The sequence below is a fragment of the Excalfactoria chinensis genome, chromosome 2 (assembly GCF_039878825.1).
Source record: "Excalfactoria chinensis isolate bCotChi1 chromosome 2, bCotChi1.hap2, whole genome shotgun sequence".
Classification (NCBI taxonomy): Eukaryota; Metazoa; Chordata; class Aves; order Galliformes; family Phasianidae; genus Excalfactoria; species Excalfactoria chinensis.
In genome coordinates, this window is record NC_092826.1 from 116,380,517 (window position 1) to 116,408,398 (window position 27,882).

Consider the following 27,882-nt stretch of genomic DNA (forward strand, 5'->3'; position numbering starts at 1 on the left):
TGCTACTTCTAGGGTCTGATTTTCTTTTTCCAAAAGTAGCTCTGTGACTGATGAGGAAACAGGGAGGGAAATCACTCAAATGAAGAACAGTAATAATTCAGAACTAGAAATCATTAACTGAGGAAAGTTTGATTAGACAGGGGAGGTCTACAAACAGTTTCCTATTACAAGTGGAAGTGCTACGTAAACAGAGCAAAATATTTCACTGCGTGTTAAAATCAGAACAGAGTTAACAGATGTCTGAGCTAGTCTATTAATTCATACTATGGGCTTTAAAGAGGGGTATCATCACACCTTAGAAGAGTAGGCAGCAAAAACAAATAGAAGTTGAGAAGGGGGGAAAGGAGGTTTCTTTTTCTTTCTTTTTCCATAGCAATCCTGCAAACATGGGTCTCTAAGGTGGCTGGAATGCAGTGGAAAAACTCCCTCTGTTTAAAAAGCGTTTTTCTAAAGAGAAAAATGACCAGAGTGCTGTTACAGAGGATCAACACTTACTGCTACCTTGTCTGAACTTTCTAAAAGAGTAATCCCTTTTAACTCAATTCCAAAATCGGATACATTTACCCAGCAAGCAGAAAAATTCACATTCACTGAATAAAAAGACTTGAAACTATTTCTCCTGAGTAACTAGGAAATTAAAAGAAAATACAGCAGGTGGATTTGATTAGCATCTTTTTATTGGCTGGCAAGCTATTTTGCATCGGTAGATTCTTCCAGCTTACACAAGCATTCTTGGATTGCAAAGGATCCAATGAGATTAAATAGTGGAAGTACATTTAAAGGTTTAACAACAAGGCATCACATCGTGCTCCTTTTCATTCAGATTCCTCACTGAAAGTGTTTTCACTGAACAACTACAGTCATTGAATCTGAGTTTTCCTTGTATACAGCTGTATCTTTACATATGTTTGCTTCCCAAGGGAACCAATTGTTTTTGCATAAGTCTCTTGAATATAAGTTTGCTGAAAGGTGAATTTACCTCGCAGGTAAAACTTTGGGTAAAACAATATCGAGACTTTTTCAAAATTGTTATCACTTTAGAAATGATTTTACAAGCTTCAGAAGAGGTCAAGAAGGTTGATGAAACAAAAACACACTAAGCCAGGCTGTTATAACACAGAAGAACTACCATATAAAATATATCCCATTGGTTCAATTTATCTTGCTATAATCCTGGCGCTTAAGCTAAGAGGTATTATATCTTTTTGGCATTAACTATAGCTTAAGCAAGTACCTTATACACAGTGGAAGAATCTCACTTTGTACCATACATTCCACAGAGATAATGTGGAAGGATTTTAAGATTAAATATGTTTCTCTGTCATTCACAAAGACAGTCTTAAGTTCCAAAGTAGTAATTTAACCCAGGAAAAATAGGTTTTCTTAATAGTTTTATATAAAAATAGCAATAGAAACTACCTTTTCTTTGAGCAGGTTTCTATCACCTTTGTCCAGGCTCCAGGAAAATGTTTGGTGATAAAGCACTTTTTAAACTGAATGTGTCTCCACTCGATGAGTGTCGAGAAATTGCTTTTCCACCTATTAACAAAGTCTCTGCTTCTTTTATTTCCATAGCTCTCTTGTAGAGTTCAGCTGCCTTCTCAAAATCTCCCCCTTCATAGCTTGGGAAAAAGAGTTAAAACAAAGATAAAACAAACAAATAAAACTTGTCTCTCAATTCATTCAAACTGAAATGCAAACAATGCAATCAACAAGTGTAATTAAGGTTCCCTCCTTTCCTAATACACGGGTCCAATAGATTTCATTTTTATCTGCTACATTTTAAAGTGATGTGATTTTATAGGGCTAAGGCATATAATCTTACCTGAGCACAGCCAAGTTCTTCAGAGTTTCTCCCACGCGAGGATGCATGTGACCAAAGCTGTCTTCATAAATCTTTAACGCACGTTCATAAAGAGGTAAAGCTTCAGTCTGCTTTTTCTTTGGGTATAAGAAAGTTGTTTGTTATAAAAGCGTCTTACTTTTGTCACTGCTTTTTCTCCCTGCATAGTAGTGGCACATCCTGGGTAGAAATTCTTACACATTCAACAACCAATAAGGTGCTTTGTGTTCTCAGTATTGCTGGTCGATGAGGGTGATAACTGTGAATGTCAGAGCCACAAGTTTCACTTGCAAATCCCATTCCCATTGACCAGTTCCCGGTTAGGGTATGGTCCTCCTACGCAGTCTTGAAAATCTTAATATTTGTGCCAGAAAACTCTGAGTTACCAAACACACTTTAATTTTACCTGAAGCAGCTTTAATTGCTGATTAAAATCGATGTGCAGATTGCAAAAGCAAAGAATACAAGAAACAGCTTGCTCCCACTGACACTAATTAAGGAATTCAGTTAACTGCAGTTCCTTTAAGTCTCATATTAGTCTTAGACATTAAAAAACAAATCAGCTGTAAACGCTCTCAGATTTTTAGTTACAGCATCACAGCTGCTGCAGATGGGCACTATTCACTCATGGACACAAGTTTCAAAAGATTATGTTACCCAGTGAATCAGCAGCGGAGCTGTGTTTCATCGTACCACAGGGACTGCTGCATCACTAGAAATGCCATACTGTGCTATTGTCCTATGAAGCATGTGGGCATTTTGAATAATCTACAGAGCATTAGCACAATTGTCCTCATATAACATCATTCACAGCAATTATTCATCACCTGCCTACATGTTCCTTGTCAAATATCCTTCCATTTTTTTTTAAGTGAAACCTAAGTAAGTATTTGTAGGTTCTATAAGGAGTTCCCCTTTAACTGTGATTACATTACTTCGGTATTAGTTAGATGCATGTCATTAAAGGAACCCACAGCCGGAATGCTAAACACAGCAGACACAACCAACTTACCATCTGACAATAAAGAACAGCCAGATTCACCAAAGCCGTCGCTACACTGGGGTGTTTGGGGCCAAATGACTTCTGTCGTATTTCAACAGCTAGTTCATACAGAGGAACAGCCTTGTCAAGCTTTCCCTACAAACAACACAGCGAAAAACAATTCAATCGTCTTGTATCAAAATGATGAGGCTAAAAATCTATTTTAAACAAAAAGCTTGGAGAAGTCTAACTGTTTCCAGAATAAGGGTTTAATTGTAGTCCATTCATAGTTATATTCCACACAGATTATTCACTGTGAATAGTTATTAAGATTAGTTTTCCAAAATAGTGAGCATATTCAATTCCAGCTAATGTGTTTCTCAGCTATGTCTCCTTCTTCCTTTTTATTTCATTTTCTCCCACAAGAGTCCAATCCAGAAGACTGTTAAAAAGAATTCTCAGCTGTACTTTTCTCAAGTAATTTTCTCCATTTGCACTTCCTCATTCTGCCATTAATGAGAGCACAGACCTTATTCTTTGATCTAAAGTGCCTAAGTTTTATTGATATGGGAATGGGAATGTGGCTGCCTTCACTTAGGAGCAGTTTTCAGATTACTTAAGTGCTGTTTGCACTGTCCTCTCTGGGACAGCGGTGATGTTTGATGCCATATCAATAACCCATCACTTTCCATTCACCACATTGAGACTTTGACTTCTCGATCAACTTCTTATAATTCTCCTCTCATATCCCCATCAGTTTTAAAATGCAGATTGTTTTTCCAGAAAATGAGAAAATGTTTTCTTCCCAATTTAATCTACTCATCTATTAACCAGATATACTTCTGAAGAATGTTCAGGTTTTTATTATTAGCATTTTCCTATTTAATAGCAATGACCAATCGTGTAATGGTTCACTGCAATTCCAAAATTCAAATCAAACTTTCTCCTTATTTTGTTTTCTTCAAAACATCACCAAGCCACAGACTAAAGACAATCAGGAGTAATTCTGGAAAAAAATATTATAAATAATGGTCATTTTCTATATGTGATATTTGTCCCTTTTCTTCTGACACTCTCCTCTGCATCATTAATTCAGCACAAATTCTAATTTATGCTACTTCAAATGAGCAAAGGACTGCTGGATGCAAACATTGAGTGCTTTTCAAGTTTCTAGAAGCATCAAAGTTAGAAGCTGAGGTGAGCAGAGAACATGGAACCCAAAACCATTTCATGCACTTACAGTTGGAAATGATAAAACACAGAGTTTTATCTAGTCTAGACTTCTGTTAATGTTATTCCGGACGATGTATTTAGTGGGGAAAATAATTCTCATCTTTCACCGAATCAACATAAGCTGGAAGTGGCTTGGCCACACAGTTATTTGTTAAGTGCTCCCTCTCTCATGAGCCAGCCTTAAGTAAAGCACCACCTTCATCAGGAACCTTCAATTTATTCTCAGATTGTCTGTAAAGCTTAATGCTATTCTGTATTATCTAAAACATGCTTTTTCCATCAAGATGTCTTACTGAACTCTTGTATATTGAAATCATGTACAAAACAGAACTCAACACAGCTGGCACGAGCTTCCCCTGCTGCAACAAAAGCATTCGGTTTTAAGCAGGTGAGAAATCATCCATTCTGGTGAATGCTGGGCATGTAAGACACTGAAGACATCACTCCCAAATGATTTTCCTTTAGGCAAAGCTCATCCTGAAAAAGTTACCAGGCTTTTTGGAAACAAAGTCCCTTCAACATGCATCTTCTATACATGTATACACATAACGGACAAAACAGCCCACTTCTTTTGGATGGAAGACTGCGTCACTACAGGTCCTAACATCATTTTAGGTGATGTGAAGAGATAACAGGGTTGTACTTTACCATCTTTTTGTACAGCACTGCCAGGTGTTTCACTGTGTAAGCCAAGGAGGGATGGTCTGGAGCCAGTGCTCTCCTCCTGATGTCCAAAGCCTTTTCATAGAGTTCCTCTGCCTTCTCGTAGTGCTTCTTCTCATTGTACAGGGCTGCCAGATTGTTCAAAGACTGTGCGCAGTCGGGATGGTTGGGTCCCAGGACTCTTTCTCTCATTTCCAGGGAGCGCTTCAGAAAAAGTTCTGCTGTCCTGCAGAACACATTTATGGAGCAAGATTTTAAAGCTGTTAACATCTGTACAGGCTGATGTGAATGAAACAGAATAAACTCAGTCTCAGAAACTGTAGAAAACATGCAGGCCAACCCTGCTAAGAGGCAGAGATAATTCACATATCAGGGCAGAACATCCATGGAGAACCGAAAAAAACAGTCTAGAAGATTTCAGCAAATATTAAACTAACCCTATAGCTGCTTCATGATCAGGTTATCACATCTATCATTTATGATGCGCTAGATTCTATAGCAAAATGTATTTGGAAGGGACAAAATGGAAAAGATACTGTAATGCCAATGTTGAAGCATTTTCCAATCAAAAGCATTCCTTTCATCTCACTAGAACAGCATACTACTTTCTATTATGGATTTATAGCACTTCCTCTATCACAAACATTAAGTGACTGCCACATAACATCAGCAGCATCCATTATAAATGGGTGTTTTGTCATCCTGACATACACACCAATTCTGTGCGACTCTGGTTCCCATAAGTGTAGTTTAGTAAATCAGAAAAATCCATTCCACATTAGGAAGATCATTTATGCAGAACTATACATTCAAATCTAGAGCTCTAACACAGGTGTCAAAAGGTGTTCTCCCTATGCAAGGGCCAGAGGATGAAGCGTGATACATAGCAACTGCTACTGACACACCTTTCTGCCTTTGATTTCATTCTTATTGTATCAAATCATCAAAAAATTCAATCCTGGACTCACAGAATCAGAAGAGATACACAACAGCCATTAAAATTACTTCAGCCTTCATCAGAACGAGGTTTGTAATTTCACTCGCATGTGAAACAGCAGAGATATGTTTACTCTAAAAATTGGTTGTGCTGTACTATATTTGAGCAATGTGGAATTCAAAATGATTCCGTATGAGATCAGATAGATATTAGTCTTCTATGATCAGCCAGTTTCATGTGGCTTCATGAGGGTAAAACAAAACAGGCAACAACAAAAAGCAACCATCTATTTTCAACAGCTGTTCCAAAACCAAGGCCTTCACTGTAAAAATCCCACATTTAACAGAGATGCAGATTCTAAATTATAATATATTACTGCTGTCTTCCAAGAACTACTTGCAGTTTAAACATCAAATAGAGGGAAAACATAAAAACACTTTCAGAACTTACTCTTGTGCTTTTGCTGTGCATTTTACTTTTTTCCTGGAAAGATTCAGTTCAGGAGAGCAGGACAGAAGGTGACTCTACACTTCACTCATAACACCCACTTCTAGACTGCTTTGTGGACAGAAGAAATCACTAACCATGTGACGAGAACTGCACTGCACATGCCAGTCCCGTTCATCCATACCCCTGCTTATTTCTACATATACTTAGAGAGCAGTTGTGATTCTCCATCCACCTTTGCCCTTAAAAGACTTGAGGATAACATGTACTGTGAATAAATATTTAACTCACGACTTCTTGTAATACTGGCAACTTAACTGACGTGAAAAAGACCAATATTGATGTTCAAGTATGAATACTACAAAAAACGGTGACAAAAATTCTGAAGCTGAGAGGGTGTATATTTTGAGAGAGAACCGGTACTTGCAAATAAGGCTAGTTAATTTTAACCATGAAAAATCAGTTCTGAATGCAGAAAATACACCCATTTGTTAATACCAGTTAGTGGCATCAAGTCTATAAAATATGAGTGAATTTCACAGTAAACAAAAACAGAATGAACCACAGACATCACCATAATGCATGTCTGACCAGGTCTCTAAATTCAATGCTAGTTCTCGACACTTGGCTTCCATGTGTGATCTAGGAGAATACTCAGTGGAGGTGTCACAAAGAACACAACTTACTCAAGATTATTTTGCAGGTAATAAAGGACTCCAAGCTCGTTGAGGGTTCGAGCATTGTCTGGTGTATCCTTGCCCAGTGTGAGCTCTTCCAGTTGCAGGGCTCTTTGACGTAGAAGGGCAAAGCCACACTACAGCAAAACACAAGGTAAGTCAACCATCATTACTTTCAAAGTGTGTTACTAAAGGCAGAAAATTAAAAGACTCGGGTTTTACATCAAATGAGGAAAACAATTCTACTTAATTCCTGTTCTCAAGCTCAATGGCATTCTGCTTATTCACAGTCTAATGGCAAGTTTTACCAATCATGCTTCCAGGAAATTTAAGTTACTGTGCTGTAAAACAGCTCTCTTTTTTGCTATATCAAACATGCTATTTTATTTAAAATCCACAGTTAAAAATAAAACAATTTAGATGAAATCCTTAAGTTTATAAACTTAAAAAAAAATCAAGCCAACCTCCTGTCTCAAATGCCATACAAAGGTTCTTTAAAGTATAACTTGAGGCTTCACATGGACCTTAACTGCCAAGCTAATGCTTAACAACACACAGCAGACACAGGAAAAAAATAAAAATAAATAAAAGTAAAAAAAAAATGAAAAAATAAAGAAAAACCTCAGCATGGCACATAATTCTGTTACTGAGATTATCCATTGCTATATGGATTTTGTTCCATAGTATTTGTAGGATGAAGGCTTCTGTTATCTCTGGAGAATACCCTTCACCATTGTGGTTTTGACAGCTAATTTTATCAGCAGTAATTCTGCAGCCCTAAAATGTATATACACGTTTATTTCTTTTCTGCTTCTGAACTCCATACCAGTTGTCCTGATTCATCTCCACTTCCAGAGTAGTTTAAGGGCAGTTACCAAAGCCACTACTATGCCACTCACTACCTATGCCTCCACTTATCAAAAGCATTTGAGCATCAGGTTTGTCAGCATTGCAGACACACTTTACCATCTATTTAACAGAGCATTCCTTCTAAGCATCAAATGTTTCCTTACCAGACTGCCTTTTCGTCTTGCTGCTTTTTGACGTATTTTGAAGGACTTTTTCCTCAACTGCTCAGCTTGTTCATATCTGAAAACAGTTATTTACAGTGTTAGGAGAATGGCAAATGTAGCTGGGTGTTCTGAAAAACTTTTAAGTTATTTAAGTGTATAAGGAGAACTTAAGAATGTTAGGAAAAAAAAAAAATCACTTATTTTGTTCAAGATAAAGAAAATCCAAAATGCTCGGTGCCAGACAATGCTCCTCCTTCATCTCTGACTTACTAGAAGTTTGCTGAAATACTAAGCACAGCAGTTGACCTCTACTGCATGTCCTGCTACAAGAATACAGAGGGTATGCTCACTGTTGAAGTTAGAAAACTCTAAAAAAGAACTACAGAAACAGTCTGGTTTCAGGAAGCAAATATCTGCAAAGTTATTTTTGTAGCACTTTGACATTAAAAAAAAAACCACAAGCATAGTCAGTCTTACTTGTTCTGCTTTTGGTACAACATGGCAAGAGCATCTAGTTCACGGGCTACCCGAAGATGTTCAGCCCCGTAAGCATTTTCAGAGATTTCCAGTGCCTGTTTATACAGCTGTTCAGCATTCCCAAACTTCTTCCACTGAACATAAACTCCTGCTAACTGGTGAAGTGATTGTGCCACCCTTGGGTGGTCTGGATCCAACGCAGTCTCTCGAATCTCCAGAGACCGCTGCAAAGGAGCTACAGCCTGTAACAACGAGGTTCAGAATATGAACAGCAGGCAACATCTTGTATGCTACAGTAATTTAACAAGTGCAACAGAAAGCGCACAATCAGCTCTGCTTAATTTGCCTCCTTGCTGTTACAAGTCTCTAAATGTACTCACCTGACTGAGAAGACCTAGGTCCTTAAGAAACCGTCCCAGGGTCTCATAAAGATCAGCCAGGCAGATCATACTTTCCTCTCCCTCACAGCTTTTTTCATATTCTTTCAGAGAGTCAAAATACTCAGCTGCCATAGAGCTCTTATCTTTCCCAACCAGCTGCCAGTAACTCAGCAATTCTGCAAAATGTCCCCTGTTTTAACAAGGAAATAAGAAGCTCATCTTATCTCTGACACCTCTCTCTTCAGATTGATGCTACGTTAGAAGAATAGGGCCATATGCATGAATTTTCTCTTTATGCTACAACCTGTTGAGGCTGTTGCTGTTTAACAGTAGCATTTACGCCTTTACCAAAGCCCCATTTATAACAGAAATGAAAAAATACATGACATATGAGAACAGAATCACCAATTCATTACCATTTCAGCCTCTACTATCTCAGTTCTTTCAATCTATATCTATCATTTTCTGATTTATACTCTAAAGTAAGTAATTATCAAATACTTCATATTTAATGTGCTTGATGAAAAAAAAAAAATAATAATAATACTTTGAAGCATTTACACCCCCCAAAAAAGTATCTAACTTTGTACCTTTTGTAAAGGTTCTGGGATACAAAGAGATTCAGAAGACATTTGTGTAGCTTTTGCTTGTCACCCTGCTGTTGGAAGAGCCAGGGAAGTTCATCTGCACTTCTCCAAGTCACTTGGTCTCGACTATTGAGAGAAAAGCCATAAAAATATCAATGGACACTCCTTATACTACTCATCAATGTGATGCAAAAAAAGGCAAGTATACATGTACCATGCCTGAATGTTTAAATAGACAGACCACTATGAGACCCATGTGCTCTGTTTTCTCACATCTTCATTCCACTGTTACCTGAGAGAGCCGTGGAACCTCCAGGAAATCACAGGAATTTGTTCTTCTCTCTCACATGGGCTAATCTGGATCTGCCAGCCTGACTGTAGCCCAGAAACACTGACCCTTTGGTGCCTCCTTTCCCTGGTACACTGTGGCCCCCCAATTGGCCTGCTGCTACCCAACTCATGCTCTGAGCAGCAGCACTCCACAGCTGGGACACTGACTCAGGACTGCAAATGCAAACCCATTTTCAATATAGGCATCAACTTGTAGCCTTTCTGCTATACTACTGGATCTCCTCTTATATATGTGCCTATTGCTTGCTGAATGCAAAGTCTCCTGTCTCTTCAAGTTCCAAGAAACATCAAATTTTCTAGCATTTACTAGGAGTTAAAAATCTACATGGGGTCAGTTACCACAAAATAACAAAAGCAATATACATTCACACCACAGATTATCACATGGTAACCTCTTTTAGTGTGTATTTCTCACCACAATTCTCCATCTTTTCCAAGATAAAAAAACAATATATCAATAATAAACAGGTCAAATGACATTGAGGGTTTTGTTGGATTATTTTGCAGTTATTCACAAACTGGGTCAAAAAGGCATAATAAAGAAAAAAATATATCCAGGAAACATGAAGCCTGTGGTTTAGCACATCTTGAGGAATTACAACCTACCTTAGTTGCATGGTGAAATAGTCCACAAGTTTTTGTCTATAGGCTGAAATAATATTTGCACCTTCTTCCATATACTCTGATCTCACCATCTCCCAAGCCTGAAAGGGAATACAATTGAGATAAGGAGTATGCATGTAATTTGTTAAGTACAAATGACATACAGAGAACTATGAAAGAATTTATTTAATCAAACAAGTCTCATGTTGCAAAATCTTCCTCCAAAGGCACTACAAATGTTGTTGTGCAGTACACCAAAGACCTGGTTATCCAGATAACATTCTCTTCTCCTTCAGATCATCTTGTTGATAAGGAACTAGTGCTTTCTAAGACAACTGAGTTAACATCTAATAGTCATAAATTTCTGAAGGCTTGGGATGCCAGCTTTTCAACTGCTCAACAATACTGACCACCAGTGGTAACACAGCTCTAGTACTTCAAAGTAATTCTAATATCAGGGAAAAAGTTAAGGAAAAATGAATGAGCAAACACAAACATCAATAACTGTGTTATTAATAATAACAGAACAGCAGGGATTAAGAGTGTCACAGGGCAAATGAACAGCTTAAATTTTAAGAAAGAAAAAATAATTCTGAGTTTAACTAGGCGTAAAGTTGAATGAACAGAAATAGACTGAAATGTCTTTCCTATCTACCACAATGCAGTCAAGACCAGATTCTGGACAAAAGCTTTTGCACTGACAGAATTTCACTTGCACATCTTTAGAACTAAAAAAGTTACCTGGAGATGCTGGAACTTGAGCAAACCACAGCCATATGTCAGCAAACACATTTTGTGCAGATTGTGAATGAGTGAAGCTAGCACTGCTGAAGACAGCTCAGGATACAGTTCCATCAGCTCAGATTCACTCACACCATTGTGGCTAACACCAATGACACACAGTATCTATGTAAAGCAGAACAATTATCCTACACAGTTAGTTTGCAATATTTGCAATATATCTGAGCTCTGAGTTCAGATATATTAAAATTCGAAAGAAAACACTGGGCATTACTGTGTATAACTTTATATGCCAAGAAAAAAATGCCACCTACACAAACCCTTTCCTCAGTGTTAATGGTTTAATATTCTAAAAAGATGAAGCACCAAATGGGAACATTAGCTGAAATCTGAAACAAACAAACGGTTCCTTAGATCTTCATCTCAGCCACTTAGAGAAAAAGTAAATCCATTGCCACAAGGGGCTTTAATCCAAGTAAAGCACACTGAAGGTACTGCCAGAACCGAAGAACTTCCTGCATCAATCAAGTATCATGTCCTAATTAAAAAACAAAAGTTCTGCGGAATGAAGGAATTCTGTAGTCAGGAAGAGAAATCAGAAATTGAACATACTGTGCCCTATATTCGCAGAACATCATGTTTTGATTAGACTTACTGTGCTTAACCCTTTGGTCAGGGTATAAAAGGAAGTATTTATTCTACACCACATTTTAGTGGAAAGGTTCTGTTTTGTTCTGTGAGATAATGATTTACTTTAAATTCAACACAGAAAAGTTGTATGTTACACAATAGCTGAAATTAGATTAGTAAAATTTCCTGTCTATAGTTAATAACGCAACATTCCCTGAATTACACATTTGAACATACATAAGTTAGTTATTATTTCTAATTTATGAAAGAATCCTTACAGGAAAGAATATACATTTCCTCTATAAATCATTTTCTCCTTACCTCTCTCAAAAGCCCCTTCTCTTTGTCACTGCACAATGATTCTTGAATTGATCTCAGAACAAGCCTGTACAAGGACACTGTGTCTTGGCACTGGAAACACTGTTGAAGGGTTTCATCGATATTTCCTGCACTTCCAACACTGAGAAGATGGACAAAAGGAACATGGCTTAGCATAGTAAATTTGGCTGAGCAAAACAAACTGCCAAAAAGATCTACCTCTGAACTTTATTGAGTTTGAAAGGCTCACGGTACCTGGCAAGATTAAAATCAAGAGTTGAAATTCCTGGAGCCACCTATCTGATTTCTCTAAGTAACTGCAACATTTTTATTTCCAAGAAAAGGTACATTGCTGTGTTCTTTCTTCCAGCAATAGCACAGAGTAAGAACATCAGACTGGATAAAGATAAAACCACATGCTGCTGTTTCACCTAATGCATTTACAAGGCATGTTTTCAAGAGCAATTAAGCATTCCAGAACATAAAACAGCAACAAAAAAGAAAGAAAATCAGTCACCCAGAGTAAATTATCATCTTCTGGGAGTCTCTAAATTATAAATGGGGCTTTCTCAACAAGATGAAGTCTAGGTTAATAATAAACCAATGCACTTGGACATATTCTGTTGCACAAGAGGGAAGATTAATTTTCTGCACAGCAGGAATTAGAAGTAAAATACCATGTGAGGGATGTTAAACTATGCAAACACTGAACTCTTTTTTAGCCTTAAAATCTATGAGGCAAGCTATCTGGTACATCAGTAAATACAACAGATCTGAATTAAACCATTTAACAAAACAATAACATAATTCTCCAAATGCCACTAAAAGGCATTAAGGTAATTGTCATATCTAGAAACTAAAAGAACAAAAAAAGACAAGAAAAATAGAAGGATACATTCAGAGCTATACGGATTCACTTAATATCAAAATAGCCAAGATTATATGCCTCCATTTCCTCCCATTGCATTTCCAGTCAGTGATGTGGGAAAACTTCAGATACTGCTCTGCTGTTTTTTCTTAGCAGAACTCATTCTATATTATATGACTGTTTCAAAATGCTAACAAATCGACTCACAACCTTCTAACCTAGTGATGACCATAACTGCAAGATCATCTGTACCTACCGAGCAATGGTTTTGCCCAAAAGAGTGACATACAAAGCGTTGCAAGTTGTGGCAGAACGACAGTGTCTCTCAAGCTTCTTCTCCTGTAAGATTTTAAACAAAATCTATGAGCTAAGATAAATCAGCCACACCAATAAGAAGTTCATGTTTTGACAAGAAAAAAAAAGATTCAAATGTGTTTCTACTCATAACATTTGAAGAGTATGACATGAAACTAGTGAACAAAATACTGCATGTTTTTCAAGATATCAGAGCATACAAGTTAAAGCTTCCCTTCTAGTTTAAGATTAGAACAGTCAAGATCTAATCACTACATCTCTAAAGATGAGGATTACCTCACATCACTGATCTCCAAGGCAAAGAGGTAAAATAATTTTTCCCCACATAGTCAATCATTGTTACATTACTATGCAATACTAAATCTTTTATGCATCTAAAATGAAAGAATATGTTGACAGCAATATGTGCAACCATACAGTTTTCCAGTTAATAATTTACACTGTTCCATCTGTGCTTTGATGCCATGAGACACGAGGTAAAAAAAAAACAAACCACCGTAAAAAAGAATAACCTCAAACTGCATTCTGTTTTGAGCAGTATTACTTAGCTAAATATATTACTTTCTTTTGGCAGCTGTACTTGTTTCATCTTTCCATGCTTTCATTAGAAGTTTTACTAAAGTATTTTAGAAGAACTACAAAAGACTTGCCTGCTCTTTAGTCAATTTAACATTCGCAGAGCTACATTCTGCACTAATGAGAGCTTTAACATCCTTGGAATTCAGTGGATCAAGATGAAGGGTAGGCCACAACCTTTGGTAAGAGAGAGCAAAATTATAGTCCAGACTTATTAGATGGCCTATAAAGAGTGGGAAATAAAGTACATCAAAGTTCCATAGTTTTTAATGATTGATATCAAATCAGTAATTGAACTTATTCTCTGCTACTAAGAAATTCTAATCATCACTAGCCAAATTTCCACTTTTTTTTTTTTTTTTTTTTTCTGGATCTACATCACAGCAGTGTGCTTCCTGCTATGCATGTGATTGCATTTAGTATATTTTTTCATACAGTCACGAAAATCTGGTTTCATAACAAATAAAACTGCAGTTACATTGAAAAGCTTCCACGATACTCAACAGTTGCAAAATGGTACCTACTGATTACAATTCTAGGCCTTAAAAATCTAACCATTTGCTCTTCAACTAGTTAATTTAAAATAACTACTTTAAGACAAGCTACCTTGAAACATCTCATAAATATAATATAACATACCTCCAAGCCTGTGGACACGTTTCTACATTCACTGATACAATCACTCTCACGTTCACTGGCAGTGGATCTATCAGCCATTTCATATGCTTTTCAGCTTGCTTAAAAACAAATTTTGATTATTTAATACAAATGCTCAAAACAAATGCCAGAAGTTGATAGGTTTCATTCATCACACAGCTCAGAGAATGGAATATTGAGTTCACCAGCATAGAACTACAAATTGTTCATGATCTGATTCTTGAAACGGTACCAAGTGATCCAGTGAAATCAGTGTGACTGAACATGAAATAAAGCAGATAGAACACTACTGTTAACATTTTATCTCGAAGACTGGGCTACTTGCATGCCCAGTTCACAATGAAGAACTTTTACATAAATAATAGATCTGGGCTGCTCAAAAGTGAAGATGTTAGAAAGGTAATAACAAAACAAAAAAAACCCACAACCCACAAATTTCATCTATGAAACTGAAAGACTCACACTTCATCTGCACTTGCTGCAAATTACTCTATATGTGCTCATTAGACTAAAGAAAACATTAATGTTTCTGCTATGCAGACATAGCTGAACCTATTGCAATAATCAAAGTTACTTTTGGACTGACAAATGCTAGGCATACTGAAAATATACCTGTATTTGGTCAATAGAATCGATAATTATAATTATGCTGCCTTGATGACGTGCAGAAAGTTTCTCCAGCCAACGGGGAAATTCTTCCAGAAGTTTAGTAGGATCCAAGGTCAGAGGTGACACTAACCAAGAATGTTGCATAAGCTGCAGAATTATAAACAAATACAACAAATTCTACCTTAAAAGTCACCTATGAGTTTAATAAAGATCCACAGACACAAAAGGAAAATAAAGTGTGTAATGTTGGGGTGAATCTGGTCAAGTTCACATAGGATTCTTTTCTTCTAGTTTATATAGAACACAGAATATTTATTAAATTCAGTGTATAATTCTACAAAGAGAACATGAATTTACATAATGGACAAGGGATCTGGAGACTTAAAATGACTTCAAAGTTGCACAGGTTAACTAAAATACATGAGCAAATTGCAAGGAGCACATAATTTATTTCATTTTCCTAATTGTTTTATTACTGCATATGAAGGAAAAAAAGAGTTCAGACACAAAACCACTTATATTTATTTCCCAAATATCTAACCCAGTTAAAAAATAATAGGACAGAGGAGAGAGACTGGTCTAAGAAAAAAACAGTGCCAGCTGGCAAATCTAGCCTCAGGCTTCTACAGACATATATGGGATACTACCTCCTTCTCTGGCAAAATAGCAGAAAAGTTAGGAAGAAGCTTATACGGCTTTATAAGACATCAGTATTTGTCACTGGAAGTATAACTATCACAAATATCCCAGAGATAAATTTAAGAGATCTTCATTCCATGCGTAGTGTTAGATTTCCCCCCTTCTATAATGTCTTACGCTTTCACTGCTCCTGATGGATGTAGAAGAGTCTGTAGAAATTTCCCTTTTGATCTACACACAGACACAGGCACTTTCCAATGATTCATGCAAAGCAGAGTATGTAATAATACAGCATACCTTTAAAGTAAGGCGCTTAATTATTAATGCAGATTCTGAACTGGTTGACATGGGCCTCCCAACAAAGTGATAAAGAATCAGAGTGTTTGGTGAATGCTTCTGTTGCAAGTGAATCCTACAGAGAGAAGTAAAATACAACAATTAAACAACAACAAAAACACCAAAAATAACACCTAACAGACTATTTTTGGAGATGTAACTTAAAAATCATGAGTTTGGCAAAGGAGGTAGAATGTCTGAGCTAGAGGTGTTTAGTGTTCACCTTACAAAATGTCAAATGTTTTGTGATGTGTAATTGAACGCTTTATGTCTGTTATCACTTCTGCTCCCGCCAGTACCAGTGGCTATTAACAACTACCCTTTGCGGCGCTGGATATTCACATGATACTGAGCTTTTTCACGCAGTATCACAGTATCATGCGAGTTGGAAGGGACCTTAGAGATCATCGAGTCCAACCCCTGGGATTCGAGCCCTTCTGTGTAGCAGAGCAGCATTTCTGCCACTTGTGTCACAGGGGGGATTCGAACCCCAGGCCTCTGGTGTTGCAAGCAGCACCTCATACCACTGCACCACCGGAGGCACACAAGTAATTTTTACAAGTAATGACACTATCAATTTATTTTATGACAGCAAATCTTGTCATAACCTAGAAGTGACTGTAAAATGCATTGCTATGATAAATTATTTGGTCTGGTCTTTCCTTCATTTGAATGAAAAAGACTCCAAAGGACTGTTTTAGGTACAAGAGAAGGGCAACGCTATGAGCTACAGAAACCACCTATGTATGCCGCACAAGGACATTGGAATCAAGGAGTTGTTAAAGCCAGTCCATCTACTCAAACATTGTAAAACTTTCCAGGACTGTTTCATAACATCAATGCTTTGCAAACATCTTCACTTTTCTTCTTATCAAATTGATACAACATTTTAAATGTAATGGAAACATTTTCCTTAAATTTCATAAAAAATAAAAGATTTTTAAAAGGGAAAGAAAAACAGGGAAAAGGAGGGGAAAAAGAAAAAGATAAAAGAGAAATTGGAAAAAAGATAAAGGGAAAGGACAAGGAAAAGTTAAACTTAAAAAAACTACATTACCATTTTGACAGAAGGAGAGATTTCCCAGAACCTGGTCCTCCTGATACAAGCAGAGGTGGAATTGGTGCTGGTGCTGCTACTAGGTCGTTTAGACGTTCAAAATACTATTAAAAAGATATAACTATTATAAACATTCTGCTGTTTAAGAAAAAAATATTTTGCTTGTTACTGTAAACCATCCAAAAACTAAATCTGTGTGCAAGTTTTTTAAGACAGAAATAAATACTAAAATATAGCAAACACAAAGGGAAATGGCATTTATAACGAAAGCTTAAATCGCAAGGTCTATAATTTCTTGTTTTTTTTCAAAACCTGATATAGTAAGAACTTTCAGTGCTAATAAACTGAACTGGTGTTAATATACTAAAGCAACTGGGTACTATGTTCACTAAGGCTTTTTTCCCTCTCCATTTCTCAACTACTGTTCTGTATTGGATAGGTTTGCTAAGACAAAGCCTTTAAAATTTGCATCTGACTCATGCCACTCAGCACACAAAAGTAATCTTTTCTTTCCCACATAGAAGTCCAACAATGTTATGGCAGAGTTCCAGATGATTTAAAATCAAAACAAAATGAAATACCCTTAATTCACTTCAGAGAAATATTCTGTCTGCAAATAAGAAGTAGAAGCACATTAAGATACATGTACACATTTTCTTTTAATATTCTGTTATTTACCATTCTGTTATGTAGTAAAGTTAGCACAGTTCTCCAATTCATTGCCAATATACGAACAGCAAAGTAAAAGAATCAACACTACTAGTAAAATTGGGATCCTAATTTATATTAACACAGAAACTGCATCCCTACACTACATCACTACATCAAAGAATGTTGCCTAGATCAGATTTGACATCACTTTCCACAGCTTCAGTGTTTTTACTTTCTACATTTTATTATAATTCCCCTGCACATATCTGTTCTTGACATCACACTGACAATGCCTTACAAAATACTTCCAATAACAAGGTAGTATTGAGTTATTCAGTACCTCTTTACCTTTAAATTTACTGTTATTTTCAAATACCTCTGGTTGCATAATGAGATGAAATCTTTGCATTAGCCACCTGCACAAAACCTAACTCCAGATGTCAAGATAGAGCTCCAATTTCCTTCAAAAAAAGACATTCCGAGCTTTTCCTTATTGACATTCAAAGCCTAAGAGGAGGACACTCAAGTTCTGGCACACTATTCTAGCGCTTTTCCCCAGTACAGCAACAACAACTGCTTCTTCATCAATGCCATTCAACAACAGGCAAACTGGCATCTCTCCCAGAAAATAAATATGCCATCTACATAAGACATATGGTCTCTCCTCGCCTAAGGAGTAGCAGCCACAAAGATGCTTTCAGACACAACTTCTTCAGTAGAACTACATCTTGCCCCACAAGAGAGGAAAATGAGTGATGGCTTCCTCTGCATCCATATACATCTCCAGTGTACGTACTTTCTCAAATCCCAGCTCACATGTTGAATTAGAGGCTTGTTGAAAAGCTTCCATCTGTTCCTGTTCATCATGCGCATCCCACAGTACATCACCAAAAACTTCTTCTTCAGGAGCAGTGGACTCTTCCTTATTACCCAAATCTTTGCCTTCCAGTTCTGTCATTTCACAGCCCAATATATCCTGAGTGAAACAGAATAATGTGGAAATAGATGCAACTATAATTTTCATAAGTGAAAGATACATTGCAGTGTTACTCTCAATGCCAGGGTGTATGAGTGCCACTCTGCTAACATCAGTATGCTCATTTCCTTTCACACTGGCAGGGAATGTAACTGAACAGGCTATTATATGAAACTATCACGGGTCTCAATAAACTAATCTCGCTCTTCAGCTAGTGGAAGCAATACACAACAAAGATGGTTAAAGAGAGAATGGGCTACGCAATCTTTTATTACTCCATGATAAGGAGCTTCACATTAAATGAAAATTTAGTCCAATGCTTGACCCCTTGACCATGTTATTCCTGCTTCTTTGCAAAAAGGCATTGCTTAATTTTGGATTATTACTTTTTCCATTCCAAGTTTTCCTTGCTTGCCAGGTACTAGTGATGTAACACAAAAAGAATACCTGAATTACATTGAATCAGCATATCACAATCACACCGACAGCATCTGAGATCATAAATCTGAGTAGGAAAAGAAGCTGCAGGTACCCTACCTGCTTAATTATCTTCTCCACACAAGTATAGATTTCATATGTTCCTTCCTCCACATCTCCCACGTGATCAATCCTCTGAAAAAATAAATGATGAAGCATGACATAACCCTGAATCCAATTGGGAATAATATTTAGGACTTAAAACATTCCGCAACACATTTAAACTCAATTATGTTGTTCATCTCAGGTAAGACTCACTTTGCTTAAGAGTTTAAAACTTTGGCATTCAGTTTCAGCTGCTCTCAACAGTCCTCTCTACAGAGGGAGATCATCTATTTTGAGATTCAAGGAATCTCTCTGGAGGTACACATATATACTTCAGTGGCTGCAGACGGACCTTAGTTAAATACTGCTTTAGCCTTTTACATGGCTAAACACAGATGAGAAATTCCACCCCTATAACACAGGGATTTTTTACAGTAAAAATGCAGTGGGTTTTCTTTTCCCTGCCAATGAAAATTTCATAATCTTCATAAATTTCAGATTCAATTCCTACTCATATAATGAGTATCCAGAGCAATGAGCATAATATAATTTCTCTGAAAATCTTAGACTACTAACATTTGATCTTATTCATTGTAGGAAGGTAAGCCTTTTAAAATTTAACAGCATTTGAAATACCATACCTTTGCTTTGTTCACATGAGAAATTTGCTCAATTAACTGCTGCACTGAGTCTGAGCTGACTCTGTCGTCACCCATTCTGTGGTAAATCAGACGGGGTTTTTCTTCTGGATTTTTCAAGAAGGCTTCTTCACAGTCTTCCAACAAACAACTAGATTGGAAATCAGCATTCTTGTGCTATATTACACTGCTGTAGTAAATAGCTCAATCAACACAAGATCCGAAGATGGGTTTCACTGCAAAATCTAATTCAAAAGTCATATCTATTTACAACAAAGATAACCAAATATTTCATTTGAGTACTTAAGATAAATGCAGAAGCAAAGAGCACGTAAAAGAGAAATTTATGCTACTTGTACTATAAATATCACAGTATCGTGTGAGTTGGAAGGGACCTTAGAGATCATCGAGTCCAACTCCCAGGATTCGAGCCTTCTGTGTAGCAGAGAAGCACTTCTACCACTTGTGCCACAGGGGGGATTCGAACCCCGGGCCTCCGGCGTTGCAAGTGGCAATTCTACCACGTGTGCCACCGGGGCACACATAATATGAAAACTTCATTAATTTTTATGGTTAATGCTTTGTAAATTAAAAGTGAATTGTTCTGTCATGCCAAAATGCAGAGTGAAAAATAATTGCGTTGCATGGAAACAAAATTGGGATTCACACATGATTAACAAATACCATGCTATATGCCCTGCAATCACCTCTCTGAAGGCCCTGTCGTATTCCTTGAAGAAGGCATTCACATTATGAGGAAGAGCCCATTAGCATTTGAGATGTAGGATAGTCTCTAGCCAATCTCCAAAGCACTTAGTATGTGTGAAGGAACTGACTCCATGGATATCAAACCAAGCAGTCTACCGCTGTTCCACAAAAGGAACTATATAAGCTGGGGATGCTGACAGTAGCAGACAGAATTTTTCAAATTTTATTTTCTTCATATGAGCACTATGAGTTTCATCACAGATTTTGTGAGAGAAATAAGCGAATACTTTTGGCAGAAATACTATTTTGTGTTTTTGATGGGTTTTGCTGTTTGCTTGAGTTTTTTTGGTGGTTTTTTGTTGTTGTTTTTTTGGTGGTTTTTTTTGGGGGGGGGGGAGGGGGAGGGTGAAGGGGGAAGGAGAAGGGAAGAGAGGAATTTATTCTCAAGTACTTGTGACACACATATGTAAAGTTAGGTTATTTGGCAAGTGTTCCCCTGGGGGGGGGGGGGGGGCGCAATGGCCCCTCAGCAGCTGACATGCTTTCTCAGAACATAAACATGTGGCAGCCGTATCACAACTTCTGTATGAAAACAAAATAAAATAATCTATAGTACCTGGCTGTTAACTCGTGTACTTGACTATTGTAAACCTGAGCTACTACTGTCTTAAGCCAGCTTTTAAATCTCTGGGGAAAGATGTTTTACTTACAGGACCAACAGGTCTAGTTTATACAAGAGCTCTAATAATGCAACAGCTTTGAAATCTTCAGTTACAAAATCTACCCCCAATCTGAAACTTAATTCTTATCACCACTTACAGAATTTTGCTTCCATACAGGCATTCCATGAACTTTTGTATTACATTTTCTAATCCTTTTTCATCTCTTTTTCAACAAAACTAATTCCCTTTTCCCCCAAACCACAAAAAACAAATTATCTGCCCAAATTTCCCAAATGCACAACAGAAATAAATAGTCCTAATGCAATTCTAAAAATATCTTCAGTATTTTTCTTTTAGTGAGTTACGTTTCTTCATCTAGAAGATCAGGCAAATACAACAAAACACTGAATAAAAAAATGGAACATGTTGCACCAGCATTTGTGTTAAAACATCATAAGTTCAGTAAATCCATTTGTAGAGAGTTAGTGTATGGTACTACACAGAATAGCTGTGAAATCAGTCCAGAAGAAAGACAGAGACAAAAGATTATAAGGGACAGAACAAAAGCAAAATACTATGGGTAGGTGTAAGGATAGATAAGCAAATGAAAAACACTGAAGACATTAATGCCAACCAATTTGATTCCAGCAATATGCTTGGCGGAATCTGTTCTTGGAAAGCAAAACGTTTCCTTATTACAAAGACATATTTTATGCAGTATTTTAACAGAATCTATAGACGCAGGAAAAGTAAATGACAACAAAACCGATACATTATTTTAACTGTTTGCACCTGTAAACCTAAAGGTTGAAGAAGTATCACTTAGAAGATATTATCTCAGAAACTGTACTCAATAAAGTACCACAGACAATTTAATAAGCTATGCACTCTGCATAAGTTACCAGTTTCCATTTGCTTTCCCAGCCTGGGAAATACTCACCTTGGCAAAGTTAAATGTAGGAGCAAAATGACTAATGAACTTTTTTCAATTTCCCATTTTCGTACTTCTTTAAAATGATTTTCATTTTCTGCTGGAAAATGAACAACTTGAAAGAAGTAGCCCATTGTTTCACAGATTCTTTGCAGTTTTGGTGAGTAGTTCTGAAAGCAAATTTGAATAACTGCTTTATTTCTAAATCTGTATAGAATCTCCTAGATAAACCTCATTATTTTTCTTCTATATAATTTCTTCCCCTGAATTCCTTGACAAGGCTTCCTCTGAATTCACTGAACTCAAGACAGTTACCAAAACTCTTAAGAAATATTAGAGAAATTTCTGAATAAGTATCACAGGGGAAACAAAAAGTTTGTCAGGTACTCACTCTGAGGAAGATTTCCACTTCTGGTTGAGTTTCATCAGTGCTAATAATAAAACACCTCACTGTGTTACTCCACAGAGAGTGGGAAAACAGAGGAGTAACCTGTAATATACTGGCAACAGCAGCATCCCAGTCATCTGCCAATTAAAAAGAATGAAGTCAAAAGATCTCCATATCTGATTATGCTCGATAGTGGACAAGTAATCATCTCTTTTCCCTTTCTTATCTGCATGTATTTCAACAAGACCAAGCCAGTTAATGAAGGTGAAACTGGGAAGTGCCTCTTCTTAGGATAGAGGGCACAGCATTCTCTACCTGTACAATATGCCAATTCACTACAGCAATAACTAACTTTAAAACTTTCCTAGGTTCTTCTGCTTGTGGTTCATCATTCTTTGAAGCCTGAGATACATTTCCCTTTCAGTACCAAATGGCTCAATGGAAAGATAAGTACAGGAAGCTGGAGCCATCACAGAGCAGTCTCTCCCTTCCCACTCTGTAGGCAGAGACTTCTGAACCAGAGTCTTAAGGACTGAACTAAAAAGGGAGGAACTGCCATGTAGGAAGGGTTCCAGGGCCATGGCAACAGTGGGGAAAAATAGAGCAGCGGAAGGCAATTTGCAAGAGGCAATATGGGGAACAAAGTTAAAAAGTAACAATTACTGATAACAAAATGTCTAACACTGATTCATATAACAATGCGTATATCCTTGTCATGCCATCAGATTTCAACAAATTGAATCAAAAACTTTGTAAATCCAATGAGAAAACAGGAATATACTTTATGCTAGCAGCAAAATAACATTCACAGTCAGGAAGTTGAGCATTTAAACCAAAATGGAAAAAAAGAACCACAGTCAACACTGGAAGAGACAACTATCTTCCTTAATACAAGGAATGAAGTTGGTTTTGGATTATTCACAACTGGGAGCTGTTCACTGCTGTTTGCTAATCTCAGTACTGCACATACCATAACTACCAAATATATTAAACATAACTTGGCATGTTCATAGAGTCATTTTATTTTTACAAAGAAGTATCTCAATCCTTCAGTCAAATTATGTAGGAATGAATTAAAAAAAAGACACAAGCACATATTGTCCCAACAAAACAGTCCAGTACTTACCCCTGTTTATATTTGCAAATGGTCCCTCAACATCTATAGAGCTGTGAGCAAATTCAGGCCCCCTGAAAGACTGCTGAAGTTGCATCATACTGCCCATGGATGGCTCACTTCCCAAGGCTCCTCCATTCCAATATTCAGATTGAGCGCCAGCAGCTAAAAAACAAACAAATAAACAAGCCAAAAAATCCATTCATTATCACTAAACATGGCAAATTATCAGTCTTAAATATTTGAGCTGTTATCACCTGTCACAAGCTAGTGAACATAATTCTTTCTTTCACCTTTAGCAGAGAATGCTAATCTGAAGTTCATAGGAAGCCATACTGCTAAAGGATGAGGTTATTTGCTGTTACTTGTTATTATGTAGATTGCTCATATCAGTTGGGTTCAAATGCTGTCTTGGATTACAAATCAGGAAAACTGTTTACAGTACGGATGCAGTCATTTGTTTACATCACAAAACTGACAACTTCTGTTCAGGAATGTTCCAGAGATAAAATAGCACAGAGGTGCTCTAGGACTGAAATAAATCTTCTGTGTTTTGTGAGACAGAATGCACAGCATCTCTTCATAATACGCCTGAATTACACTTCTGTCAAACTATATAAACTACCAAGACATTAAATATTCTTTAATGAAGGTAAACAGAAAATTGAATAACACTTAGAAAAACATAAGGTAAGTGTGAATTCAAATCTGAATTTAAGACAAAAGGCAGAAGAAAAACACCTATACCACTATGGTATATCAAATGGACAACTGGCATGCAAAGAGCCAATCAGTGCATTTTGAAATATTTCTAGTTTCAAAGATCACATATTTATTTATATTGCCACCAAGATGCAATTGATGATGTATCTTAGCAAGCAAAGCAGGACAAGGGAAATGGTTTTAAGTTGAAAGATGGAAGATTTAGGATGGATGTCAGGGAGAAGTTCTTTGCTAGGAGAGTGGTGAGGTCCTGGAGCAGGCTGCCCAGGGAGGTTGTGGATGCCCGATCCCTGGAGGTGTTCAAGCCAGGTTGGATGGGGCCCTGGGCAACCTGATCTAGTAAACATGGAAGTTTGGTGGCCCTGTCAGGCAGGGGAGTTGGAGCTTCATGATCCTTGAGGTTCCTTCCAACCCGGGTCATTCTGTGATTCTGTGAAACCAAATGTTACACAACAACACCTGGACACACTGTTTCCTCAGTAATCCTAGGCGTTGCAAGAAGTAATGCTGGACATTCTTAACAGTGTCAAGATATTAACTGTCCACTACACTTAACTGTTGTGTTTCCCATCAGATACACAGACAGAGGACTGGTGAGGGTATATGTGAATCCACACTGTTAGCAGGTACCTCTTATGATGTGCACAAGGTTTTGTCTTTTGCTTCATAAAACTTTCTAGGGTTGCCCTTTCAGAAAATTCTCCAATGAAACAACTCTTTTGATTAGATCATGTTTGTTATACACCTAACTCTGCTACTTTGAAAAGTACAGCAACTGAGACTGGCATATTTCATCACAGACTAACAGACAGACTGTAAGTCTACCCAAGATTCCCTCTGGTTTCAGCTGTACTCTTTTGGATCCTCTGGAACATAATCTCCCAGATCAAGAATAAGAAAACTTAGAAGAAAGCTCGAATAGACTGGAAACTCAGAATTGTTCATGAAATGATTTTTATTTTGCTTTAAGTCACCGTTCCTCTATTTCTTGACAGTGTTATATTTTCTTTTAAACTGATTAACTTCTGAGACCAGAAGACTGGGGCTTCCATAATATAAACTATATTTGCGAAGTCAGCTCCTTTAATCCTTTAAAATATTGTTTGTTGCTTTTCAAGCTGGATTAATAAGCAGACGGTGATTTTTTGGCTTCTGTTCTACTATTCATAGACTTTCAGTCACATTACAACACTAAATTCTGGGGATGAAATTCTCACCTGTGACATCTGTACAATTGTCATCAGAATCAGACTCTTCGGGATCAAACACTTGGATTCCTTGGGCCTGGAGTCTCTGAAGTTTTGCTTCTAGGTCTCGTTTGGCCCTCAGTAAGTCCTGAATCTCGTTTTCTTTTGTTTCTCTGAAAATCTACAAGTGGAACAAAAAAACCCACAAAACCAAAAACTAAGTTTGAAATACAGACTATTATCTTTTGAAATTCAATATCACATTCCTGAATCTGAAGCTATTAACTACTTTCAACTGTAAAGATGAGTTTCTAGTATTCATTTAGCAGGAGAAGAGGAAAGGGAAAGGGAAAGGGAAAGGGAAAGGGAACAAGAAACAATCAGGAGCCTATAAATGAGCAGAAAAACAGAGTTAAAAATTATCCGACGTTAAAACTTTACTGTTTCAAAGCTTAGCATACTATTCTGAAAGTTAGGAGTCCACATTAGTTTGGGAAGTTCATTAAAAATGACAAGCATTTTTCCTGACCTTTTAAATTAAATGTCTTCTAAAATCACTGAATGTGGTAATTTTCTTCAGAGGATCTCTTTTACTTTTCCATGTATTTTTAACATTTACATATAATCTTGTATTTAGTTTTGACTATAGTGGCAATTTAAATTTCCTAAAATAGAAAGTGGTTGAGTATTCCAGATGTCCTATTTTAAAATATTACCATCACAAGAGGAAGGAAATAAGAAACTCGATTTAAATAGAATGAGATTAAATCCTCTTCCAGTCTCATTTTCTTAAATGAGGTCAAAAACAGTTCTCTTTTGATGTATCTGCTAAATATGAACACCTGCTATAACTAAAGATCTAAAAATCTTGAAAACAGTGCAAAACCAAGGTCTGTTTCCCTGTGCTAAGTGGTGGAAGTACCCTCATAAGCAGCAAAGGAAAACCAAAAGTATCTGTTCTACTTTTCCATAAAGTAGTGCAAATCTTTTATCTTGAATAGTCTCTCGTATTCTAGCAGCCAAAACAGATGCACCAATACACACTTCAATGAGTTAGAAGTCTTACATTGCTAAATATAAGTAGATTCAGAAACAAAACTCTGTGTTTACACATTTCTTCCGCATGTGCCAATTTGAGGCCCACATTTTCCTGTCACTCTCGGGTATGAAAGTTGCAAGGATCTTGTTGGAATAACACAGGAATTTAGCTTAAGACATATCTCTGCATCATTTACTTCAGTATCTTAAAAGCTGTTTTCTGTTTTTTCTCTTAACCTTACAGATAAGTTTTGGTAGAATTATCTTGAAGGAAATAATCAGCTACAACCACAATACCGCAATCTTTTTAGGGCAGATCTTTGTGAAAACTGTTCTGAAGAAATTCCTTTGGGGAATGAGACTAAGTATCAACTTACTTTTTATCATTTTCCCAAGAAAAGAAAAGTCAGGCCATACCTTGAACTGCCTTTTGACCTTATCTCGATCATGTTCAAATGTGGCAGCTCTCTCCATGGCTTGGTATTTAGCTTCTAACGCGCTTTCTTTCTCTCTAAGTATTTTCTGGTAAGTCTTCTGAAGTGCCTGAAAAAATCGAAGGCACCGTTTTACTGAGAGAATGGCAATCGGCAATAAATGGTTTTAGTTTACTTCCCAGCTAGTGAACACCACATCTCAATATGATGCTACCCCACAACTCCCCTTACACCAAGGAGATGCCAAGCACCACACAGCCCTGCCTAGAGAGAGGCACGACGACTACCAGCATGGCACAGGGATGCTCACCGCTTCCCTGCCTTCCTTTGGAAGGATGAGCCATCGCACTCTCACCTCCCTGCCACAGCCTTCCAGGTGAGCAGGACAGACCCAGTGGCTGCGGCTACCTGCAGCTCCGCGCGTAGCCGCTTGTTCTCCCTGTCCAGCTTGGCCTCCTTCTTCACCATGGATGCCACCTCGTTGTTCTTGCTGACGCGGAAGATCTCGTACTCTTTCTTCAGACGCTCGTACTCGGCCACGCACTCCAGTTCCTGCACCGAAGCCGTAGACTTGAAGCTGGCCCCGATCAGGCCGCCGGGCCGTGAGGCGCCGACGCGCCGCAGGGAGCCGCGGAGCAGCCGGGCCTTGGGCTTCACCTCCACCGGTATCTCGCAGGCCTCGCCGCCACCGTACGTGTCCTCGATCACCTCCCCGACCCCGCCCGCCGGGCTCACCAGCGACGACGCCGTCCCCATGGCTGAGGGGGGCTGCCGCGGCGGTGGGGGGGTTAGCACTGAGAGGAGGTGCCCGACGGCGGTGTCGTGCCCCGGGCTGTCCGCTTGCTTCCTATCCCGCCCCGGCCGCCGCCCCTCAGCGCTCCCCCGGCCCGGCCGAGCTGCAGCGCTGCCCCAGCCCGGGGGCCATGGCTCGCCGCTGGCGGCCGGACGAGGAAGGGAGGGCGGGAGGAAGC

The 27,882-nt window shown here is 37.8% G+C and overlaps 1 protein-coding gene across 1 annotated transcript; it reads right to left on the bottom strand.

Moving 5' to 3' along the window:
* Window positions 1-656: 656 nt before the first annotated feature.
* On the bottom strand, window positions 657-27,882 carry NPHP3 (nephrocystin 3). The gene is made up of 27 exons (XM_072328909.1): window positions 27,320-27,882; window positions 26,895-27,020; window positions 25,470-25,620; window positions 23,542-23,694; window positions 22,419-22,552; window positions 22,037-22,197; window positions 19,730-19,877; window positions 19,104-19,178; window positions 18,387-18,566; window positions 16,940-17,043; window positions 15,844-15,958; window positions 14,911-15,054; window positions 14,281-14,378; window positions 13,716-13,818; window positions 13,007-13,089; window positions 11,886-12,024; window positions 10,935-11,099; window positions 10,197-10,294; window positions 9,243-9,365; window positions 8,653-8,842; window positions 8,273-8,514; window positions 7,796-7,871; window positions 6,792-6,919; window positions 4,707-4,947; window positions 2,856-2,981; window positions 1,826-1,941; window positions 657-1,622 (listed from the first exon to the last, which is right to left on the bottom strand). The coding sequence occupies exons 1-27, from the start codon at window positions 27,665-27,667 to the stop codon at window positions 1,442-1,444; spliced, it is 3,948 nt and encodes a 1,315-aa protein (XP_072185010.1). The 5' UTR covers window positions 27,668-27,882; the 3' UTR covers window positions 657-1,441.

Excerpts from the sequence above, each read along its gene's own strand:
- NPHP3 (XM_072328909.1), bottom strand. The coding sequence starts at position 27,667 with ATGGGGACGGCGTCGTCGCTGGTGAGCCCGGCGGGCGGGGTCGGGGAG. Across the intron at positions 2,982-4,706 it reads CAGTGCTGTACAAAAAGATG|GGAAAGCTTGACAAGGCTGT; the intron begins GTAAAGTACAAC and ends TGTTGTTTGTAG. Across the intron at positions 1,623-1,825 it reads AAGAACTTGGCTGTGCTCAG|CTATGAAGGGGGAGATTTTG; the intron begins GTAAGATTATAT and ends CTTTTTCCCAAG.